Source organism: Mustela nivalis (assembly GCF_964662115.1).
Source record: "Mustela nivalis genome assembly, chromosome: 6".
In the NCBI taxonomy this organism is placed as follows: domain Eukaryota; kingdom Metazoa; phylum Chordata; class Mammalia; order Carnivora; family Mustelidae; genus Mustela; species Mustela nivalis.
Genome location: NC_139025.1, coordinates 95,179,873 through 95,201,787, shown reverse-complemented (window position 1 = coordinate 95,201,787; position 21,915 = coordinate 95,179,873). Strand labels below are relative to the sequence as shown.

The 21,915-nt window shown below is 38.1% G+C and overlaps 1 protein-coding gene across 1 annotated transcript; it reads left to right on the top strand.

Annotated features, from left to right (window-relative positions):
- Positions 1-8,466: 8,466 nt before the first annotated feature.
- On the top strand, positions 8,467-14,511 carry LOC309867704 (olfactory receptor 4S2-like). Its single transcript, XM_082736772.1, has 3 exons — positions 8,467-8,785; positions 11,587-12,460; positions 14,135-14,511. The coding sequence occupies exons 1-3, from the start codon at positions 8,689-8,691 to the stop codon at positions 14,154-14,156; spliced, it is 993 nt and encodes a 330-aa protein (XP_082592898.1). The 5' UTR covers positions 8,467-8,688; the 3' UTR covers positions 14,157-14,511.
- The last annotated feature ends 7,404 nt before the right edge of the window (positions 14,512-21,915 follow it).

Sequence of the window (21,915 nt, the reverse complement as noted above, 5' to 3'; positions counted from 1 at the left end):
GCCTCTAGTCAATATCCAGAGAGATTATCTGATAATTGTCTTTCTCTGATTGACTTACTTCACTTAGCATAATATCCTCTAGTTCCATCCACATCATTGCAAATGGCAGAATTTCATCTTTTTGATGACTGCATAGTATTCAATATTTATCTATATCTATATATAGATATAAGTATATATCTATATCATATCTATATATAGATATAAATATCTATCTATATCTATATCTCACATCTTCTTTATCCATTCATTTGTTGATGGACATCTAGGTTCTTTCCATGGTCTGGCTATTGCGGACATTGCTGCTATAAACATTTGAGTGCATCTACCCCTTTGGATCACTGCATTTGTGTCTTTGGGGTTAATACCCAATGGTGAGATTACTGGGTTGTAGAATCGCTCTACTTTTAGCTTTTCAAGGAACCTCCATACTGTTTTCCAGAGTGGCTGCACCAGCTTGCATTCCCACCAAAGTGTAGGAGGGTTCCCCTTTCTTTGCATCCTCACCAGCATCTGTAATTTCCTGACTTGTTAATTTAACCATTCTGACTGGTGTGAGGTGGTGTCTCATTGTGCTTTGATTTGCATTTCTCTGACTCTGAGTGATGCTGAGTACTTTTTCATGTGTCTGTTGGCCATTTGTATGTCTTCTATGCAGAAATGTCTGTTCATGTCTTCTGCCCATTTCTTGATTGGAGTATTTGTTCTTTAAGGGTTGAGTTTGATAAATTCTTTATGAATTTTGGATACTAGCTTTTTATCTGATAGGTCATTTGCAAATATCTTCTCCCATTCTGTCAGTTGTCTTTTGGTTTTGTTGAATGTTTCCTTTGCTGTGCAGAAGCTTTTCATCTTGATGAAGTCCCAATAGTTCATTTTTGCCTTTGCTTCCCTTGCCTTTGGCAGTGTTTCTAGGAAGAAGTTGCTGTGGCTGAGGTTGAAGAGGTTCCTGCCTGTGTTCTCGTCCAGGATTTTGATGGATTTCTTTCTCACATTAAGGTCTTTCATCCATTTTGAGTCTATTATTGTGTGTGGTGTAAGGAAATGGTCCAGTTTCATTCTTCTGCATCTGGCTGTCCAATTTTCACAACACCATTTGTTTCCCAACACCACTGTCTTTTTTCCATTGAACATTCTTTCCTGTTTTGTCAAAGATCAGTTGGCTATAGAGTTGAGGGTCCATTTCTGGGCTCTCTATTCTGTTCCATTGATCTATGTATCTGTTTTTGTGCCAACACCATATTGTCTTGATGATTACGACTTTGTAATAGAGCCTGAAGTCTGGAATTGTGATGCTGCCAAGATTGGTTTTCTTTTTCAACATTCCTCTGGCTGTCTGGGGTCTTTTTTTTTTTAATATTTTATTTATTTATTTGACAGAGAGAAATCTCAAGTAGATGGAGAGGCAGGCAGAGAGAGAGAGAGAGAGAGGGAAGAAATAAAAATAAAAAATTTTTATTTATTTTTTAAATTTCTTTTCAGTGTTCCAGAATTCATTGTTTATGTACCAAACCCAGTGCTCCATGCAATACATGCCCTCCATGATACCCACCACCAGGCTCACCCAACCTCCCACCCCCACCCCTCCAAAACCCTCATATTGTTTTTCAGAGTCCACAGTCTCTTATGGCTCATCTCCCCCACCAATTTACCCCAATTCCCTTCTCCTTTGCATCTCCCTATGTCCTCCATGTTATTCCTTATGCTCCACAAATAAGCGAAACCATATGATAATTGACTGTCTCTGCTTGACTTATTTCACTCAGCATAATCTCTTCCAGTTCTGTCCATGTTGATACAAAAGTTAGGTATTCATCTTTTCTGATGGAGGCCTAATAGTCCATAGTATATATGGACCACATTTTCCTTATGCATTCATCCATTGAAGAATCTGTACTCAAAGAACTACAGAATACTCGTGAAAGAAATTGAGGAAGACACAAAAAGATGGAAAACCATTCCATGTTCATGGATCAGAAGAATAAACATTGTTAAAATGTCTATACTGACTAGAGAAATCTATACTTTCAATGCCATTCTGATCAAAATTCCACTGGCATTTTTCAAAGAGCTGAAGCAAACAATCCTAAAATTTGTATGGAATCAGAAGAGACCCTGAATTGGTAAGGAAATGTTGAAAAAGAAAAACAAAACTGGGGGCATCACATGGTCTTATTTCAAGCTTTACTACAAAGCTGATTTCACATAAATGTTAGGATTATTTGTTCCATTTCTTTGAAGAAAATTGATGATATTTTTATAGAATTTATGTTAAATGTATAGATTGCTTTAGGTAGCATAAACATTTTCAAAATATCTGTTCTTCTAATCCATGAGGGTGGAATATTTTTTCAATTTCTTTGTGTCTTCCTCAATTTCTTTCATGAGTACTTAATAGTTGTCTGAGTAGAGGTTCTTTGCCTTTTTGGTTAGGTTTATTCCTAGGTATCTTATGGTTTTGGGTGCAATTGTAAGGGGGGTTGATTCCTTAATTTCTCTTTCATCTGTATTCTTGGTGTAAAGAAATGTGATTGATTTCTGTGCATTGATTTTATACCCTGGCTCTTTATTGAAATCCTGTATGAGTTCTAGCAGTTTTGGAATGGACAGACAGTAGGGTGCCACATCCCTTTTTCTAATGTTCTTCTTTTGTAAAAAAATTTAGAGTCTTGGGATATCATTTGAATTGTCCTGTTGTTATCTGGGATTGGTAAAATTATATTCAGAAAAAAACAAGAATTATGTATATTGCCTTTGGCAATTTCAATTCTCCAATCTTGCTTTATCAATGGTCTATATTAAAATTTTCTTTATCAATAAACTATTAGAATTTCTGTTTGTCAGACTGTACATGATTGCTATCATCTCCAGGTTTCTCTTCTCAAATACCTTGAATGCACTTCCAGGGCCTGCCTGAGCCTCTCCTTTATTTCTGTCCTCTGAGAGCAATGCCTACACTTCTATGGGAACTTTTAGGCTGAAGGCACTGTGTGTAAACTGAGGGTACAGAGTCTGGAAATCTGGGTGGCAGAGTTCATATTCACACATGAGAGACCACCTGTGTTGGGATTTAGACCCAAGAGAAGAGGTGGGCTGGGGACTGAGGGGCAGGGCTTTCTCTTTTCACACTGTCATGTCTGGTGTAGAAATGTGAAGAGTTTGAGGATTTTATTTAATTACTTAATTAAATTTTAATTAAATTCTAGTTCTTTAACATACAGTGCAATATTGTTTTCGGGAGTAGAGTTCAGTGACTCATCACTTATATCCTACACCTAGTGAAGGAGCCTAAAATTATAAATTTGAAATTGGTCTTGTAGTAATTATGAGAACATGAGAACATTGTTCTTTGAGTATGAAAATTTAAACTTATTCAAATTTTGTTACATTGATTTAAAGCTTTTAGACATATGTTACATGGGGTCCATTTGTATTCTTGCTCTGGGTAGCACAGATATTTGAGGTAGATCTGCTCCTTCTTTCCAGCTCATGCGTCCTTTCAGGGGTATTGAAATAACTGAAAGGAGACAAAGACAAGTCCTATTCCTGAAACCATTTGAGGATAACTGACTTAATATTTCCAGAATATTAAGTAACGTGTTTGTCATCACCTAGCTCCAAAGTACACATTATGTGAGTGGGCAAAGGTGGTAAAAAAATCAAAGTTGCCATTATCAAATTTCTCCCTTTAAGAACCTTAGAAATGAGCAGTTATTATTGGAGAGATATCAGCATGCCACCAAAACACTTGCTTTTAATTTATAAATTATAGAAAACATTTCCTGGGAGATGTTTCTCTAATAAATAACTCCTAGGGATGTTTTTATCTTTTAATATTCATTCACCCATTAATTTATTAATTAATTTACTATTTATTACTATTAATTATTATTAATTTACTATCCATTTATTAATTCAACAACTGTTTGCTGAGTGCCTATTATGTGCCAGGAAATGTGGTAGACAACTTGCCATTTGGATTTTCCACCAGGCATCAACAGATTACCTAAGTATCTAATTTTATATAAAGTCTTTCAGGAAACACCAGGAAAATGTGAAATCATTCTCAGATAACATCTGAGTCAGATAATTGGGAAGAGTAGGGCAGAGAGGAGAGAATAGAGCAATGGACTGTGGAGTCAGACAGCTCCATCATGCCCAGCTCGTCACTCACCAGGGTGCAAGCAACATAACTTCTTGACGCTTGTTTGAGTATGCAGTGAGGACAATAACAACATACACCTCATAGTGTTCTCAAGAAAACTATGTAAAATAATACTTGTAAAGCTCTCATAAGCGCTTAAGTATTGACTGCTTATGTTACCATTATTATTAAATGTTATGTTAAAAGAGAAACAAAGATTGATAAAAGGCTATACAATTCTTTGAACCTAGTGAAATGCAGTGCAGAAAGATGAATTAGAGCATTTGACTCTGGACCCATGCCATATGACAGTAAAATCCTTAGGAACTCCTCCCTTCATATTGAAACCAACCTTGACACAAGAACTGCATGTTAAGTGATACATGAATCCTCAAAACACATTTTTAGTGTTTTTAAAAAATGTCTGCTTTAACATCATACTTTTGAGGCCATTATTTTTAATTTAGATAATTTAAAAATATTTAGAACAATTTTAAATTTAGAGAAAAGTTGCAAGGATAGTACTGAGTTTCTGTATGGCTCATGCCATTTGCCATATTGTTAGCATCTTACACCATATGGTGTATTTCTCAGACAAGTGAGCCAGTGCTGATACATTACGATTAGCTATCTCCACACTTTATTTAGATTTTTTTATTAGATTAGATTTCAACAATTTTTCCTTAGTGAATAGGCTTATCCAGGTTATCTGTTTTTTATTTATAGTCTTGCCAATTATTGATTTATTGTCCTTATGCTCTTTATTTTTCCAGGAAGCTTTCTGTAATTATACCATAAAGAAGTCAACTTGTAAAATTCTTTTACTTAGAAAAAATGGTGAAATCTATAATGGAAACATAGTGCAATCTTTTTCTTCTCAAGTAAATAACTTTTTCCTGTTTCTATCAGTCTCTTCCAATTTTTTTTTTTCAGGTATATGGTTTCTCATCTGCAAATTCCATCTTGTCCTGCAGTCTGAGACAAATGTTATCATGAGTATCTATAGGGATAAGAGTGTGTGTGGGGATAGGGAAATCTAGGTTAATAACAAGGAGTCCCCACATTATTCACTGTGATATTGTTATCACTCTCAATCTTGGGTCCAGTTCTAAAGACTAAGGTTGTTCTGAGACCAAGTCTTGTTCTCGGTGCCCACTCACTGCCCTAGTACTGTCCCCTTGTATGAGCCTTTGAACAGTTTGCAGTTTCCTCATATCTCTATGTTGCTAAAGATGTTGCTTTCTTTACTAGAGTTGTTTACCCACTTCTTGCCTTTAGTACTCAGATTAAGAGTCTTGTCTTCGTGGAAGTCTTCTCTGATCTTATTCTTGTACAGTGTTATTAATTGGTCCTCATATGAATTCTTGTAGCATGGTGTGCTTATCTTTAATGAGCACAACACTCAGCGTATCTATTGCAATTTTCTTCTCGCTAATTGGGATACCCCATCATTCAATGGTCTTTGAATCTGGAGGATCTGGCACAGTGCCCAGCCAAGAATAAATGCTTGATAAATCTTTCTTTTTTATTTCCAAATTGAGGTATAGTTGACAATATAACAATGTGTAATGTTAAGTTGTAAAACTTGTTAATTTGGTATTTATATATTGCACCATGATACAACCATAACTTTGGTTTACACTTCTATCACATGAAATTATCATTTCTTTTCTGTGGTGAGAACATTTAAGATCTAGTCTCTTAGCAGGTTTAAAGTAATTATTGACTATAAGCACCATTCTATGCATTATATCCCTAGAGTTTATTTGTCTTCTAATTGCAAGTGTGTACTCCTTCACAACATCTCTAAATCCCCACCCCACCCCCCTTGGTAACTACCATTCTACTCTCTGTTTCTATAAGTTTGGCATTTCAGATTCCACATATAAACAAAATCACCCATTTGACGTTCTCTGACTGATGAGATGTGTTTTTAAAGAAAGGAAAATAGGAAGTGAAGGAAAAAAGGAACCTAGGGAAGAGGAAAGGGAAGGAGGAAGGAAGGAAACAGCACAAAGATAAGAGACAGAAAGAGAGAAGCACTGACAGATTTTCATCTCAGAAAGAATTTGAGTGGGAGTTTATTAAAACAGTACTTCCACATTTGGCCATTCCTTTTCTAAACAGCCCCTTTATTTGTAACTTAGAGAGGTATAGTACAATAAACTGTTGCCAACAACAACAAAAGTGTACATCTGTGCTGCAACATGATAATTCTTTCTGCCTTACTGAGATGAATGCTATTAGAGTTACTGTATTTCTCTTTGTTGAGATTGTGCCACTCAAACTCACTGAACTTCAGGTATGACCTGGAATTTCATGCTGTAATTCAGTAACAGTTTTCTACTAGATCACAGAAGTGTAATCCTCAAATCTTGTCAAGATCCCTTGACCCAAGTCCCTTAGAAATTCATTCATGTCAATATAGGACCGAGACAGGGCGCCTGGGTGGCTCAGTGGGTTAAGCTGCTGCCTTCGGCTCGGGTCATGATCTCAGGGTCCTGGGATCGAGTCCTGCATTGGGATCTCTGCTCGGCGGGGAGCCTGCTTCCTCCTCTCTCTCTCTCTGTCTCCTCTCTGCCTACTTGTGATTGCTCTCTGTCAAATAAATAAATAAAATCTTAAAAAAAATTCTCTTCCCCCCTGTTAAAAAAAAAAAAAAATATATATATATATATATGGCTGAGACAATATCTTTACTGTGTCACCAATTTAAAACATTTTGCTTCTGCCCATTTTTTGATATGATTATCTGTTTTGTGTGTGTGTTGAGTTTGAGGAGTTCTTTATAGATCCTGGATAGCAACCTTTTGTCTGTTCTGTCATTTGCAAATATTTTATCCCATTGTGTGGTTTGCCTCTGTTTTGTTGACTGTTTCCTTTGCTGTGCAGAAGCTTTTGATCTTGATGAAGTCCCAAAAGAAGATTATTTGACCATAGAGTTGAGGGTCCATATATGGGCTCTCTACTCTGTTCCACTGGTCTATGTGTCTGTTTTTATGCCAGTACCATGCTGTCTTGGTGATCACAGCTTTGTAGTAAAGCTTGAAATCAGGTAACATGATGCCTCCAGTTTTATTTTTGTTCTTGATGAACAGACACTTCTCCAATGAAGACATACAAATGGCTATCAGACACATGAAAAAATGTTCATCATCACTAGCCATTAAAGATTCAAATTAAAACCACATTGAGATACCACCTTACACCAGTTAGAATGGCCAAAATTAGCAAGACAGGAAATGACATGTGTTGGAGAGGATGTGGAGAAAGGGAACCCTCTTACACTGTTGGTGGGAATGCAAGTTGTTGTAGCCACTTTGGAGAACAGTGTGGAGATTCCTCAAGAAGTTAAAAATAGAGCTTCCTTATGACCCTGCAATTGCACTCCTGGGTATTTACCCCAAAGATACAGATGTAGTGAAAAGAAGGGCTATCTGTACCCCCAATGTTTGTAGTAGCAATGACCATGGTTGCCAAACTGTGGAAAGAACCAAGATGCCCTTCAACAGACAAATGAATAAGGAAGATATGGTCCATATACACTATGTAGTATTATGCCTCCATCAGAAAGGATGAATACCCAACTTTTGTAGCAACATGGACAGGACTGGAAGAGATTATGCTGAGTGAAATAAGTCAAGCAGAGAGAGTCAATTATCCTATGGTTTCACTTATTTGTGGAGCATAACAAATAACATGGAGGACATGGGGAGATGGAGAGAAGGGAGTTGAGGGAAATTGGAAGGGGAGGTGAACCATGAGAGACTATGGACTCTGAAAAACAACCTGAGGGTTTTGAAGGGGCGGGGTGTGGGAGGTTGGAGGAACCAGTTGTTGGGTATTAGGGAGGGCAAGTATTGCATGGAGCACTGGGTGTGGTGCAAAAACAATCAATACTGTTAAGCTGATAAGAAACAAAAAAAATAAATCTGTTTAGTTATTAAAAAAAAAGATTTTGCTTGTGTACTTGAGCTTCAGGAAATTTTAAAATGAAATTTTAAATGAAAACAGTTTAATGGTTTTAGAAACTACTGTACTTGGGCTGGTGGTGCAATATAGTGATACAGAGCATCAATTACCTTCCCTTGCACCAACTTTGAGTAAATGGTGCAACACTGTAAAAATGGCCTGAATATTTTTAATAAGTAATTTACCAAGTAGACTCCAATACAGTCTTACAAGGGGTCTCTTAGTGGGAATTATACTTGCAGTTTCTCTAACAGTACTCTCCAGATGCTACCTAATCACCTGTCTAGCCATTCCCTCCGGGCTGTGATGATGCATAAAGATTGCTGGCAGAATCTCTTTCTTGGAATTCAGGAATAAAGAAATAAAGTATTACAGACCAAGGTAAGAAGGCCAAGGCACAGCTAGAAGCCATAAAATACTCTGAGAGAGGAGAAAGAGAGAGAGGGAGAGAGAGAGAACAAATAATGTAGAACACCTTCTCAGGCTATAGGTATAATTCTTCAGTGAAATGGGACAAACACATAAGAGGAATATCACTATATAGTTTTCAATCTTTTAGCATCAATATCTAGATGGAGAGCCCATTTTCATCTCAGAAAGGTTTATTGATCCAAGAAGATCTGAGATTGTCCAAATCCATGTCGTGGGACCAGACTCAAGATGGCCAGAGTAAGTTTCACATCTTTAATAACAAGTTAACAACCAGAGAGAAAGGCAAGGGCAATTTTAATATAGTCAAATCATATTCAGGAATAAAAAGGAATCTTCAAATTTTTCAACCAATTATAACATCTGTTCTAATAATTCTTTTTATTTTAATTTAAAGATTTTATTTATTTATTTGACAGAGAGAGGGCACAAGTATGCAGAGCATCAGTCAGAGGGAGAGGGAGAAGCTGGCTGTTCTCTGAGCAGAGAGCCTGATGTGGGGCTCTATCCCAGAACCCTGGGATCATGACCTGAGCTGAAGGCAGACGCTTAACCAACTGAGCCACCCAAGTTCCCCTGTTCTAATAATTCTATTAAGTAATTTAGGAAATAGTCTACTGTAATTTAAAGTGTATCAATATTATTTAAGTTGGAATTTAGTTCCAGGTTTACACTAAACAGTGCAGCCTAGATAATTCAGTTTCCTCCTTGAACTTTACTTTCACCAATGGTTTGATGAGTGAAATAAAGTCAAGTGATCACTAAGGTTTTTTTTTTGTTTGTTTGTTTTTCATTTGCATTAGTATAGGATTTACATAAGTTATAGTCCAGTCTAAGAGGATTTGAGAAGGTCTTTTAAAGGCACTACTTTAAAATGAAAGGCTTTATGCCAGGTATTGGGTTTTATTTATCTTTTCATGTTCATAGCACAATACCAGATATGGCAAATGTGCTCCATAAATATTTCAATTGAAAGGATAAATAAATATTGGTGTTGTGTGAAGTGTAGATGATATAGATGGTACCATAAATAGTCTGTGTTATGCTACATGTACACATGGCCAGATTTTTTTTTCAAGACTTTACTTATTCATATTCCTTATCTCTTTAAACATTTTTTTTTTTTTTTTTTTTTTTGTCAAAGAGAGTGAGCACAGGCAGATAGAGTGGCAGGCAGAGGCAGAGGGAGAAAGCAGGTTTCCTGCTGAACAAGGAGCCCGATGTGGGACTCGATCCCAGGACGCTGGGATCATGACCTAAGCCGAAGGCAGCTGCTTAACCAACTGAGCCACTCAGGCGTCCCAATATTCCTTATCTCTTAGTTCCACAAATATTTAGTAAGTTACTCCCTCAGTTGTAGAAAAATACAGGAACAGGATAAATTGGTACTTTAAATGTTTCTATAGGTATAAGTTCAAAAGATTGGCAGGTAATAAAATGATGTCAAGTGACCAGAGACATGAAAACATGTACATTTGTCTTAATGTCTCTATGAGGGATATTGAAGTCAAGGATACTATTGCACAAAGAGCTTGCTGTGGGAGGGAACTTCATGTTAGGAAAGAGATCCAGAATATTTGATCTCTCTTCCTTGCAGATCACTCACAGAAGAAACTAAAGACTAAATCTCTTTCCCAGAGGATTTTAGGGAACTGCAGTCTTGTAATTTGTTTGATTTGAAATAATTTAGGTGGGCTTATGAAGTTGTTTCTTTAACACCATTATAGCTAGTATTTACTCTTTGGAATTATCTGAGAGACTAAATCTGACCTAAGAATGTGGATGGACCATTGGAAATGATCCATCCCATAGAGGCCCTGGTCCACAATGTTCAGACATTTGACACTGATGCTTCTGCAATTCTTTCACTGAATGGTTATGACTTAGATTTACTGGTAACTTGTTGCTTTTATGTCCATTAATTAATATGATCTTCACATGGATGGCATTATTTTTTCCCGGGGAAGACACTGAAGTTAATAGAAGTGAGAAAAATTATGTTAAGATCACACAGCCTGTAAGAGGCAGAGCTGTTGAGTTGGGCCATGTTGTTCTACCTTTAAATCCTATGATCTTTCTTCCAGTGAAGATAGTAGAAAGATCTTGGGTCTTAGAGTTGGAATAGTTTTCTCAGCCCCCGAGGGGACCCCAGATGACATTGAGATTGTCACTATTCAGAAAGAATATAGCAGCTGTTCAAACATTTTTGGGTCATCCTACCTAAACTCTTAAGGGAAACCATTCAAGAATATGGACTATATTCTGGTAATACTGTAATCAAAGAATGTATTTGAGAGGGTGGGTGTCAGCAGTAGACATATTTTCTAAACATGGAATGCTTGGAAATACATATAAACAAGAACTAGGAGATGGGCATAGTAAGGAGTTTAGTGTCCTAAGAGGACTCTTATCCAGACGTTCTCCCTCTTCCATTCAGCATGTTCTCCAGTCAATAAGATGGGTGACGATAATTATATATTCATTTACAATGTGTCATGTAACCTAAGTGCTTCATGGGTGATTCTTCTAGCACTTATATGGTGTGTACTATTCCTTGTCTTTTTTTCTTTTTTGAAGATTTTATTTATTCATTTGATACACACACACAGAGGGAGAGAGAGAGAGAGAGGGAGAGAGAGAGCAAGCACAAGCAGGGGAGTGGCAGGCAGAGTGAGAGGGAAAAGCAGGCTCCCCGGGGAGCAGGGAGCCCTATGCAGGAGTCGATACCATGACCCTGGGATCATTACCTGAGCAGAACACAGCAGCAGATGCCCAACAGCGTTCACCCAGGCGCCCCCATTGCACACTATGCTTACACACATTAAACACTTGAGAAATATAGGTTTAGGTGTAACAGAAAATCCCATATGGGCAAATAATGTGATAAAAGATTAATGGAGAGGAGAATACCTATTAACTATGTTCAAGAAATATGAAGAATTTCACTTACTACTTAACATCAGTTAAATATTTTCATAAGACTCTTCCAGTTAGGCTTTACCATGCTTATAGTGGTTTGTGGTATTTATTCATTTTTTCAGGGAACCAGAGCCACCAAACCAGTATTACTTGGGTACCCACGGAAGTGGCTAACAATGTCACGGAGTTTATATTCCTAGGACTTTCCCAAGATCCTGGAATGCAACTGATGTTCTTTGCCTTATTCCTCCTCTTCTACATCGTGATCATGGTGGGAAATTTGCTCATTCTGCTTACGGTCTTTTCTGATCCCCGACTCCATACACCCATGTATTTCTTCCTTAGTAACCTGTCATTTGTGGACATTGCCTATGCCTCAGCCACAACACCCAAGATGATTGCAGACTTTATTTCTGAGAAAAAGACCATTTCCTACTGGGGCTGTGTAACTCAGATGTTTACCTTCCACTTTTTTGGTTGTGCTGAGATTTTTGTCTTGACCATTATGGCTTTTGACCGCTATGCTGCCATTTGCCAACCTCTCCGTTATACTACCATTATGAGTGCCAATGTTTGTATTGTGCTGGCATCACTGTCCTGGTTGGGAGCCCTGGGTCATTCATTTGTTCAGACCTTCCTGACCTTTCAGCTACCTTTCTGCAATAATCAAGTCATTGACCACTATGTTTGTGATGTCCACCCAGTCCTAAACCTTGCCTGTGCTGATACAACCCTGGTAAATATGTTAGTGGTTGTCAACAGTGGTCTCATCGCTCTGGGGTGTTTCCTCATTCTTCTGGCCTCCTACACTGTTATTCTATTTAGTCTTCGCAAGCGGTCTTCAGAGAGCCGGCGCAAGGCTCTATCTACCTGTGGGTCTCATTTCACTGTAGTGACTTTCTTCTTTGTCCCTTGTTTCTTTATTTATCTGCGTCCATCCACTACTTTCCCACTGGATAAGGCTGTGTCTGTGTTCTATACTACCATCACCCCAATGTTAAACCCACTCATCTACACTCTGAGGAATGAGGATGTAAAGAATGCCATGAAACGGATTTGGAGCCGCAAGGTCTCCTTGAAGGAAAAACAGAAGGGCTAGTTTATCAGAATGGCAGAATTGGAGAATTAGCTGATACCTTAAATGGTCTGTAACTTATTAATGATTTTAAGGAATAGGCTTCAAAATTCAACTATCTTGTAGCTTTCATTGAACAGGCAGTAATTGAGACTATTTTTTTTTTCTGTCTTTAGGTGGGCTAAACTTAGACCTTTCCATATTGTCAAGGTTTATCTTTTCTTACTTTTAGAGTAGGAGAATAAACACTCTAACTCAGTATCTCATTTAACTGCTATAGACCTCTTCAACTCAAATTAAGCTTTCTTAATCTATAATGAATGGTTAAGAATGAGGTTACAAGAAAAAGATACCTCTGAGGAACCTGACCACTTCTCTCTCTCTCTTTTTAAAAAGATTTTATTTATTTGAAACATAGAGAGAGAGACAGCGAGAGAGCGAACACACACAGGGGGAGTGGGAGAGGGAGAATCAGACCTCCCACTGAGCAGGGAGTCTGATGTGGGGCTTGATTCCAGGTCCTTAGGATCATGACCTGAACTGAAGGCAGCCACTTAATAACTGAACCACCTAGGTTCCCCTGACCATTTCTCTTAAAAACAGAAGTGTATCTCCCCAGAAACTGCCTCCTTGCTCCCTCCCACCTTCTCTCCCTTCCTTCTCTTCCTCCCTTATCCTTTCCTTCCTTTCCTAGTCTTTCCCCACAAATATCACATAATATGGTAGGGGAAATGGATTCATAAAGAGATAATGAAAACACAATACAACAAATACAGAAATGCATACATAGAAATATACACTGCATACAATTGAGAGTTTAGATTTAAGTCCATAAACTGCTCAAAGTTTGGTCTCTGTAGAAGTGGGAAAAAAGGAACATTTAACATATTTTGGTGTGGAGCAATATTTTAAAGAACTGATTGGAAAATTTGAATACTTTATCAACCCAGTAGTATATTATTTTTACTGAAAGTTATCCTACTTTTTTTTTTTTTTGCAGTACACAGAATAGATTCATTAAAGCAACTAAAATGAATTGACATTTGAACTATTGAAATGACTAAATCAAAGAGAAGTATTATAAATTTTTGGTTGAAAGTACTTTCAATTTTTAAAAAGGACAAAATAGATACTTTTTGTTGTGTTTTTTAAATAAATTTATCTTATTTTTCAAGATTTTATTTATTTATTAGAAAGAAAGAGCGAGCATCAGCAGGGGAGCTGCTGGTAGAGGGAGAGGGGGATGCAGGCTCTCTGCTGAGCAAGAAGTCAGATGTGGGCATGATCCCAGGACCCCAGGGTTAGTGACCTGAGTGGAAGGTAGACACTTAACCTACTGAGCCACCCAGGTGCCCCTTTTGTTGTAAGATCAGAGTATAGCTGGGTAGCCTCTGTCTTTAGAAAAGGCAACTTTATTTATTTATTTTATTTCTTTTAACTAACTAATTAATTAATTAATTTTCATTTTTTATTTTTTATAAACATGTATTTTTATCCCCAGGGGTACAGGTCTGTGAATGAGCACTCACCAAAGCACATACACCCCCCAATGTCCATAACTCCACCCCCCCTTCTCCCAACCCCCCTCCCCCCAGCAACCCTCAGTTTGTTTTGTAAGATTAAGAGTCACTTATGGTTTGTCTCTCTCCCAATCCCATCTTGTTTCATTGATTCTTCTTCTACCCACTTAAGCCCCCATGTTGCATCACCACTTCCTCATATCAGGGAGATCATATTTTGAGGAAATTTTTAGATCTTTTTTCTTGACTCACATCTTTCAAGAATTCTGCCTTGGGGGCCCAGGTGGCTCAGTGGGTTGGGCCTCTGCCTTCGTCTTGGGTTGTGATCTTGAGGTCCTGGGCTTGATCCCTGCATCAGGCTTTCTGTATATCAAGGTGCCTACTTCCTCCTTCTCTCTGCCTGTCTCTCTGCCTACTTGTGATCTCTTTCTCTGTCGAATAAATAAATAAAATCTTAAAAAGAATAAAGAATTCTGCCTTGATTAATTTCATCCAATGTTTATTTTCTGTGCACCTTAAGCACACCTCCATATAGTTTACAAAATGGTATCAGACACATTTTTTTCCTGGTTTCATTCTTTTAATGGATTTTATCTCATTTCTACAACTTATAAGGATATAATGTATCTTGCTTCTTTTCCACTCTGCATATTTAGCACAGTTCTGATTCTTGTGAGAGTCTATGTGTTGTAAACCCTGTATTTGTTTCTCCTTTTTTTCCCCTCAGTAACAGAGACTTGACCCCACTGAAATATTACATTTACCAGTCTCTCCTTTTCACTGGAGGTGGATACTATGATGTTGACAGTAGTTGGTGAGTGAGACTTTTGAAAACTCTTTAAATGGTCTCTCAGGCTTTCCATACCTGATCACCACTAACATTTTGTTGCATTTCCTTATGGTTATTTTCCATATTACCTTTCCTCTGTGAAAAGGGATTAAACTATCCTTCATATTAATACCTATTTAAAAAAATAAATATATTGAACTTATATATTTAAAATTTTGGTCTACATTAGTTTTCCCTTTCCCTCCTAAGACCTAAGTAGGACAACAACAAAAACCACAAAGGCGAAATACATTTAGACTCACAGTAACAAAGAAAACAGGACAGAAGTCAGGTTCTGCAGACAAAAGATCACAACAAATGTTTGGAAAAGAGAAGACACAAATGTGGTAACTGATTTGGCTGGGTAGAAAAGGCTAACACTGAAGGAGCAACTGAGGGGGAGACTGAGGAGAAATAGAAAGATTTATCTTCCAGAATCCTTGACATGTTTGAGATGCCAGGACACAAGGTAAAGGAGATTGTGAGGTTCAGGACTAGTAACAAGGAGATTAAGAGACAGGCATGGTTCCTCTCTTTTCACTCTCAGATGTTCACACAGGCATATGCTTCACAAACAGAGTATTGACCTCTTTGCATTAAGAAGTTAAATTATTTTAGAGAAAAGTCTTTCACTTTCTGCCTTTGGACATCACAAATAGAATGGCTGCCTTTGTGCTAGAACTATGGCCAGCAGCCTATTGTTTAGTAAGATTTGCTCTGTTGATCCAGAGCATTTGGGCAGAATTTGGGTGCTGAATTCTTTAATAGAAATAAGATAGTTGGGATAAAAAGTGAGAATTTTGAACACCCAAAGAAATTTGGTGGAATCTGAGATGATGCAGAAAAAATTCACTTTGGAAACCACTGATATCTTCACATTGATCAGAGATAATATTTGCAATCATGAAATGAGAACATGATACTTTAAAAAATGAACAATAAAAAATTAACCTTGGAACCTTCCGAGTCGCGTTGCCGCCGGGACCGGTGCCGCCCCGCGAAGGGGACAGGGATGTCCCCAGTCCTCCCTCCCTTTCCCACGCGCGGAAGGAACGGCCGCGGGGCTCTCGAGCAGCGGCAGGGACTGACTTGCCTCCAGCCCCAGGCGCAGCCGGCAAGGACGGGACATGTCCGGAGGCCCGGGTAGTGCACTGCGGGCGCCGGAGTCCGGGACGCGGGCCCGAGCGGGACGGGGGCTCTGGCGTCTCCCCTCGCCGCCGGTCTTCGCCGCCAGGGGCTGATCCTCGGGGGCCCCCGCCGGCGGCAGTGAGGCCGACCCGCCTGGCGCTCTCCAGGCTCTGTCCTCCAGCCGGTCCCCCTGCGGGCGCGCGGGCGAAGCGGACCGTCCCGCTGGGAGCGCGCGGGGAGCCCCGCTGCAGGGCCGCGCAGCCGACCTGTGCTTCGGGGGTCCCTCCTGCCGGCTCGCCCGACCCCGGCCCTCACCGCGCAGAGGGAGAGGCGGCCTCGGGAAGGGGGCGGGCGGCGGGGCGCGACGGACCCGTGGGTGTCCGGCCTCGCGCTGCGGCTCGCCCGGAGGCGGCCGTCCGCGCGCGGGGCTGGCACGACGCGGGTCTTCGCGCCGCGACCCCGGGTCAGCCGCCGTGAGGCCGGCGCTGCGGCGGACCGCGGACTTGGTGTCGTCTGTGATTGCAGTGCCCTGGAGAGGCTGTTGGCGGGGCCCGCGCGTGGCCGGCCTCGACGACCTGCCCGTTCCAATGGAAAACCCTTATAAGGAGCCTCTTAAAAAATGCATCTTGTGTGGAAAACGTGTAGATTATAAGAACATACAGCTTTTGTCGCAGTTTATTTCTCCATTTACTGGATGCATTTATGGAAGGCACATAACAGGTCTTTGTGGGAAGAAACAGAAAGAAATCACAAAAGCAATTAAAAGAGCTCAAATAATGGGGTTTATGCCAGTTACATACAAGGATCCTGCATATCTCAAAGACCCTAAAGTGTGTAACATCAAGTATCGGGAGTAAATTATATGAGCCTTAGAATCAATAAACATATTTTATAATAAAAAAAAAATTAACCTTGGAAACTAAATAAAATGAATAATAAATAAAATTAAGATAAATCAAAAGAAGGTTGAAAGATTGAGTCAAAGAAGTTCTTCATGTAAGTAGAATTTTAAAAGTCAAAGAAATGAAAAATAAAAAATACATGAAAAATATAAGCAAGAGGTTAAACATTCAACTCATATTTGTCCCAGGAGAACAGAGAGGACAGAGGGGAAGAATTTAAAAGAAACATTGAAAGGAAAACTCATAGCAGGAAGATTTAAGTCTCCAGATAGAGAAGATGTACTCGGTGCCCACCCTAGTGATGAGAAAACAATAAGTAAGGCACATTATTATAAAATTTTATTACCTTAGAGATTGAGAAAATTATTAAGTTATTGAGAAAGACAAAAAATATAGATCACAAAAAATATACAAAATTCAAAAGGCATTAAAGTATTCAATAATAACACTGGGTGCTTCAATATGGTAGAAATTTTCTGAATCTGATTTTCAGCCTAGAATTCTAGACAGAACAAAACCATCAATCAGGTATGAAAGTAGAATAAGACCTTTTCAGCCATGGAAAGATTTGTAAAATTTACTTTATAAGTATCCTTTCTTTGAAAGTATGGGAGGATGTGTGCCAGCAAAAGCAACAAAGAGGAAGAGACATGTTCAAGAAATCAGCGTAGGGGTGACCCAAAGCATTTTTTTTTTTTTTTGGCAGTTTAGTTTTTAAATTTTTTCCATTTATATTATTTTATTTCTTTTCAGTGTTCCAAAATTCATCGTTTATGCACCATACCCAGTGCTCCAACCAAAGCACTTTTAAGATGATACTGTGCAGCAGGCATAGGGGGTGATAGAAATAAATGGATGAAAGCAGAAGGATAGAAGCCCCAGGAAGGGAGGCTTCAGAAAACAGAGAGGAAAGTGGGAATTTGTATTATCTAAGATGATGATGGAACATGACACATGTCATTCAAAGATATTGTTTCCTTATTTATTTTGTGTCTGAATGATCTATTAATGTAAGTAGAGTGTTAAAGTCCCCTAGTATTACTGTATATGCACCAATTTCTCCCTTAGGTCTGTTAATATTTGTTTTATGTATTGAAGTGTTCCAGTGTTGTGTGTATAGATATTTCCAATTATTATATCCTCTTGTTGGATTGATACCTTTATCATTTTGTAAATCTTTGTCTCTTATTATAGTTTTGTTTTAAAGTCTATTTTGTCTGATACAAATCTTGTTACTGAAGATTTTTTTTTAATTTTCTGCTTCCATTTACATGGTGAATTTCATCACTTCACTTTCAGTCTGTTTGTGCCTTTAGGTCTGAGCTGAGTCTCTTGTAGGCAGCATATCAATAGGTCTTGTTTATTTCATCCATTCTACAACTGTATTCCACCAGAAAATGAAAGAGAAATAGGCTGGTTAGAGACCCATCAAATTAAGAATTGCTTTCCTTTAAGGGAGACAAACCATAAGTGACTCTTAATCTCACAAAACAAACTGAGGGTTGCTGGGGGGAGGGGGTTTGGGAGAAGGGGGTGGTATTATGGACATTGGGGAGGGTATGTGTTTTGGTGAGTGCTGTGAAGTGTGTAAACCTGGTGATTCACAGACCTGTACCCCTGGGGATAAAAATATATGTTTATAAAAAATAAAAAATTATATTAAAAAAAAAAATAAAAAGTTAAAAAAAAAAAAAAGAATTGCTTTCCTTAAGTCATGTCATTCTAAAAAATGCTTTCAGGATCAATCCCCCCAGGATAGCATTTGACATCTATTCTAATTCCTAAAACACAAAATAGCTAGAGAACTAGTTTAATATTAATAAGCTCTCTACCCAAACCTACTACAATTAGTTCCTTTTTCTTTCATCCTCTAATATGCTTTGCCTTGATTAAAACTTCCCAAATTCATAGGATTTTCTTGCCATATTGTTGTCTGGGTATTTATTCTACAATATTGTTGTTGAGAAGACTTGGGAAGAAAGCAAGTAAAACAAATAATGATCATTTAGACTAATTTGATTTTAATTGTCCCTTGTTAGTAAATGAAAAGATTATGTTCTGGTGAGTTTATTTTTAGCCTCGACCTGTTAATATATTTTATAAGCATGTGTATTTTATTGTCCCCTATGTCCCCCAAACTTTTAAAGACATTTAAAAAATTTTATGGGTATGTAATTGACATATAAAAATTATTAATTTCATGTGTACAAAATGATGACTCAATATTTGTATATATTGCAACATGATCTCTGCATAGGTCCAATAACACCCATCACTATCACCACACATAACTACAAGGGGTTTTTCTTGGGCAGAAATCAAATAGCTTTCTCATCACTGGATGAGGTGGGATTCAATAGGTCAGAGAACCAGTTGTTGGGTGAAGCATTGGGTGTATAGCTGAATGGGATTATTTAGAAGTGTCTTTCCATTCTTAAGAACCTGTGACTGGATGATATGTAAACTTGTTGCTTGGTAAAGATGGTTCAACAATGATTATGCATCATTTGGCAAATGTTATCCTGAGTATGGCCATAATGCCTACGAGGAAGGATATCTAAAACTTATCCATAGAGATTTTGTTAAAAAATTGACATGCTTAAGTCCCATCATTCATCTTCTGAGTTAGAATCTCTGGGTACAGGGTTCAGGGCAAGGATAATTTGTAAAAAGGTCCTATTGATTTGGTATATACTAGTTGAGAATCAATGATGTATAGCAATAATTGAAATGGAGAGGTTAATTAGGAATTTGAAGAAGACAGAACACATTATCTGTGAAAGACCTACCTACACATTAAAATAAGAAATGTAGGGAAGCCTGGGTGGCTCAGTGGGTTAAAGCCTCTGCCTTCAGTTCAGAGGGTCCTGGGATCGAGCCCCGCATCGGGCTCTCTGCTCAGCAGGGAGCCTGCTTCCTCCTCTCTCTCTCTACCTGCCTCTCTGCCTACTTGTAATCTCTGTCTGTCAAATAAATAAATAAATCTTTTAAAAAAATAAGAAATGTATAGGATCTTAGATATAATGTATTCAGTAAACTATAGGTATTATACAATAAACTATTGAAAGTAGAAATCTGATATCATGTTCTAGTTCCTTCTTGTGAAATTAGTGCCTATGATAATAACATAATAATCTGTTTTGTTTTGGGATGCATTTGTTTATAAAACATTTTTACAATATCTCAACTATACTATGTTGCTTTTCTGCATGCCCAATGTTCTTTTACATAAGGACATTCTTTTTGTATGGGTGATTCAACATTTGCTCATAACTTATGTTAAGATAGTCTTTGTCATTGTATTGGTGAGAAAGCCTACTTTTCCTGCAACACACTAACATTTCTGCTTCATGATTCAGTAATATCTGTATTATCATGATTCAGTAATATCTGTATTATTGGTGTACTCTATACTCTGTCACTCTCTAATTTGAGTGTGCATTGTTTTGACTAGTTAACTCTATTCCAATGCCTATGTTTACAGCTACATTATAGTAATTGGGAATTTTCTTTTGGACAGAAAATTAACTTTTAAATTGAAGCCTATATTGAGAACAGATTCCCTATGGACAAAAGCATGAAATACCATAATGATGAAGAAATTTGAGTGTTTACTTTTTGTTAGGCTCCCTGACAAGCAGATTAATTCACTTAGTCTTTACTGCAACACTATGAAGAAAGTGCTATTATTATTACATCTTTAAATATGAGGTAATGGAGGCACACAGTAAGTCATGCAGGTAGGTGGAACCAGAATTTGAATTCAAGTTTTCTGCCTTTTTTTTTTTAAGATTTTATTTATTTATTTGACAGAGATCACAGGTGGGCAGAGAGGCAGGCAGAGAGAGAGGGAAAGGCAGGCTCCCTGCTGAGCAGAGAGCCTGATGTGGGGCTCAATCCCAGGACCCTAAAATCATGACCTGAGCGGAAAGCAGAGGCTTAACCCACTGAACCACGTAGGCGCCCCAAGCTGTCTGGTTCTTACCACTATCACATGCTGTCTGTTAACTCCAACATTATTTGTAATTATCTGCTACCAAGTGAATTAAGTAGCCTCTGTGCTGAATGTTTTTGAGCTTCCTGATCAACCCCTGATTTTAGCCACACACACACATACATATGTATGTATGTATACATACATACATACATACATACATATATGTGTATATATACATATGTGTGTGTATATGTGTGTGTGTGTGTGTGTATGGATAGTCCCTTGGGAGCTCAGAATCAGTCTGATGGCATCCCTTCTACCTCAGGCCATGCCCATATATTGTTCTGCTTTTTCACCAGGGCCTTTTCAGAGGTCACAGTTTGACATACTAGCAAATGTATTTTGGAAACATAAGGGTTAACATGCAACCGTAGTTAGTTGATAAATGCCTCAGCTTTGTGTCATTCAAACAGACAATTCTAAGAGGGTCTATTAGAATCGATTCCTCATTGATTACTGTAGCTTTTTCTCATTCCTCACTCCTGCTTCCTGAAACTACTGCCCAATAAACTACCTGCACCCAAGTCCTTCCTTCAGTTTTATTTTGGGACAAACCAAAACAAGTCATTCTCCTTTGATTGTGTTGAAAACAAATTGTAAACCCCCTGGTAACAAAAGGATTTATTATCTGAAAGTTAAATTCACTCAATTTCCTAGCAGAGAGATCAGTACTTTAAATTTTTCATTTAGTGCCCTGACTAGAACTATATATACTTGGGCAGTGTAAAATATTAAGATCAGAATAGGTGAAAGGCAAGCTTTGTATTTAAAATGGGAGGAGTGATTGTGAAAGATGTGTGAAATAAGACTGTATGAAGCTTCTACAACATATGTGTTCTTAGGCACAGGATATTTAGGAAAACATACATATGTAAGTTGAGGATCTGGAAATTAAACTATTTATATTTATGTATTTCTTAGAAAGTCTTCAGGTACTCCCAGGGATATACAAAACCTAGTTTGAAGATTAATTCTCTAGAATACTATGTGTGTGTACACC

Bases quoted from the DNA above. Each gene is read 5' to 3' on its own strand.
- LOC309867704 (XM_082736772.1), top strand. From the start codon at position 8,689: ATGGAGAGCCCATTTTCATCTCAGAAAGGTTTATTGATCCAAGAAGAT. The intron at 8,786-11,586 runs GTAAGTTTCACA...TCATTTTTTCAG, and splicing joins CCAGACTCAAGATGGCCAGA to GGAACCAGAGCCACCAAACC. The intron at 12,461-14,134 runs GTTAAACCCACT...CCCTCCCCCCAG, and splicing joins TATACTACCATCACCCCAAT to CAACCCTCAGTTTGTTTTGT.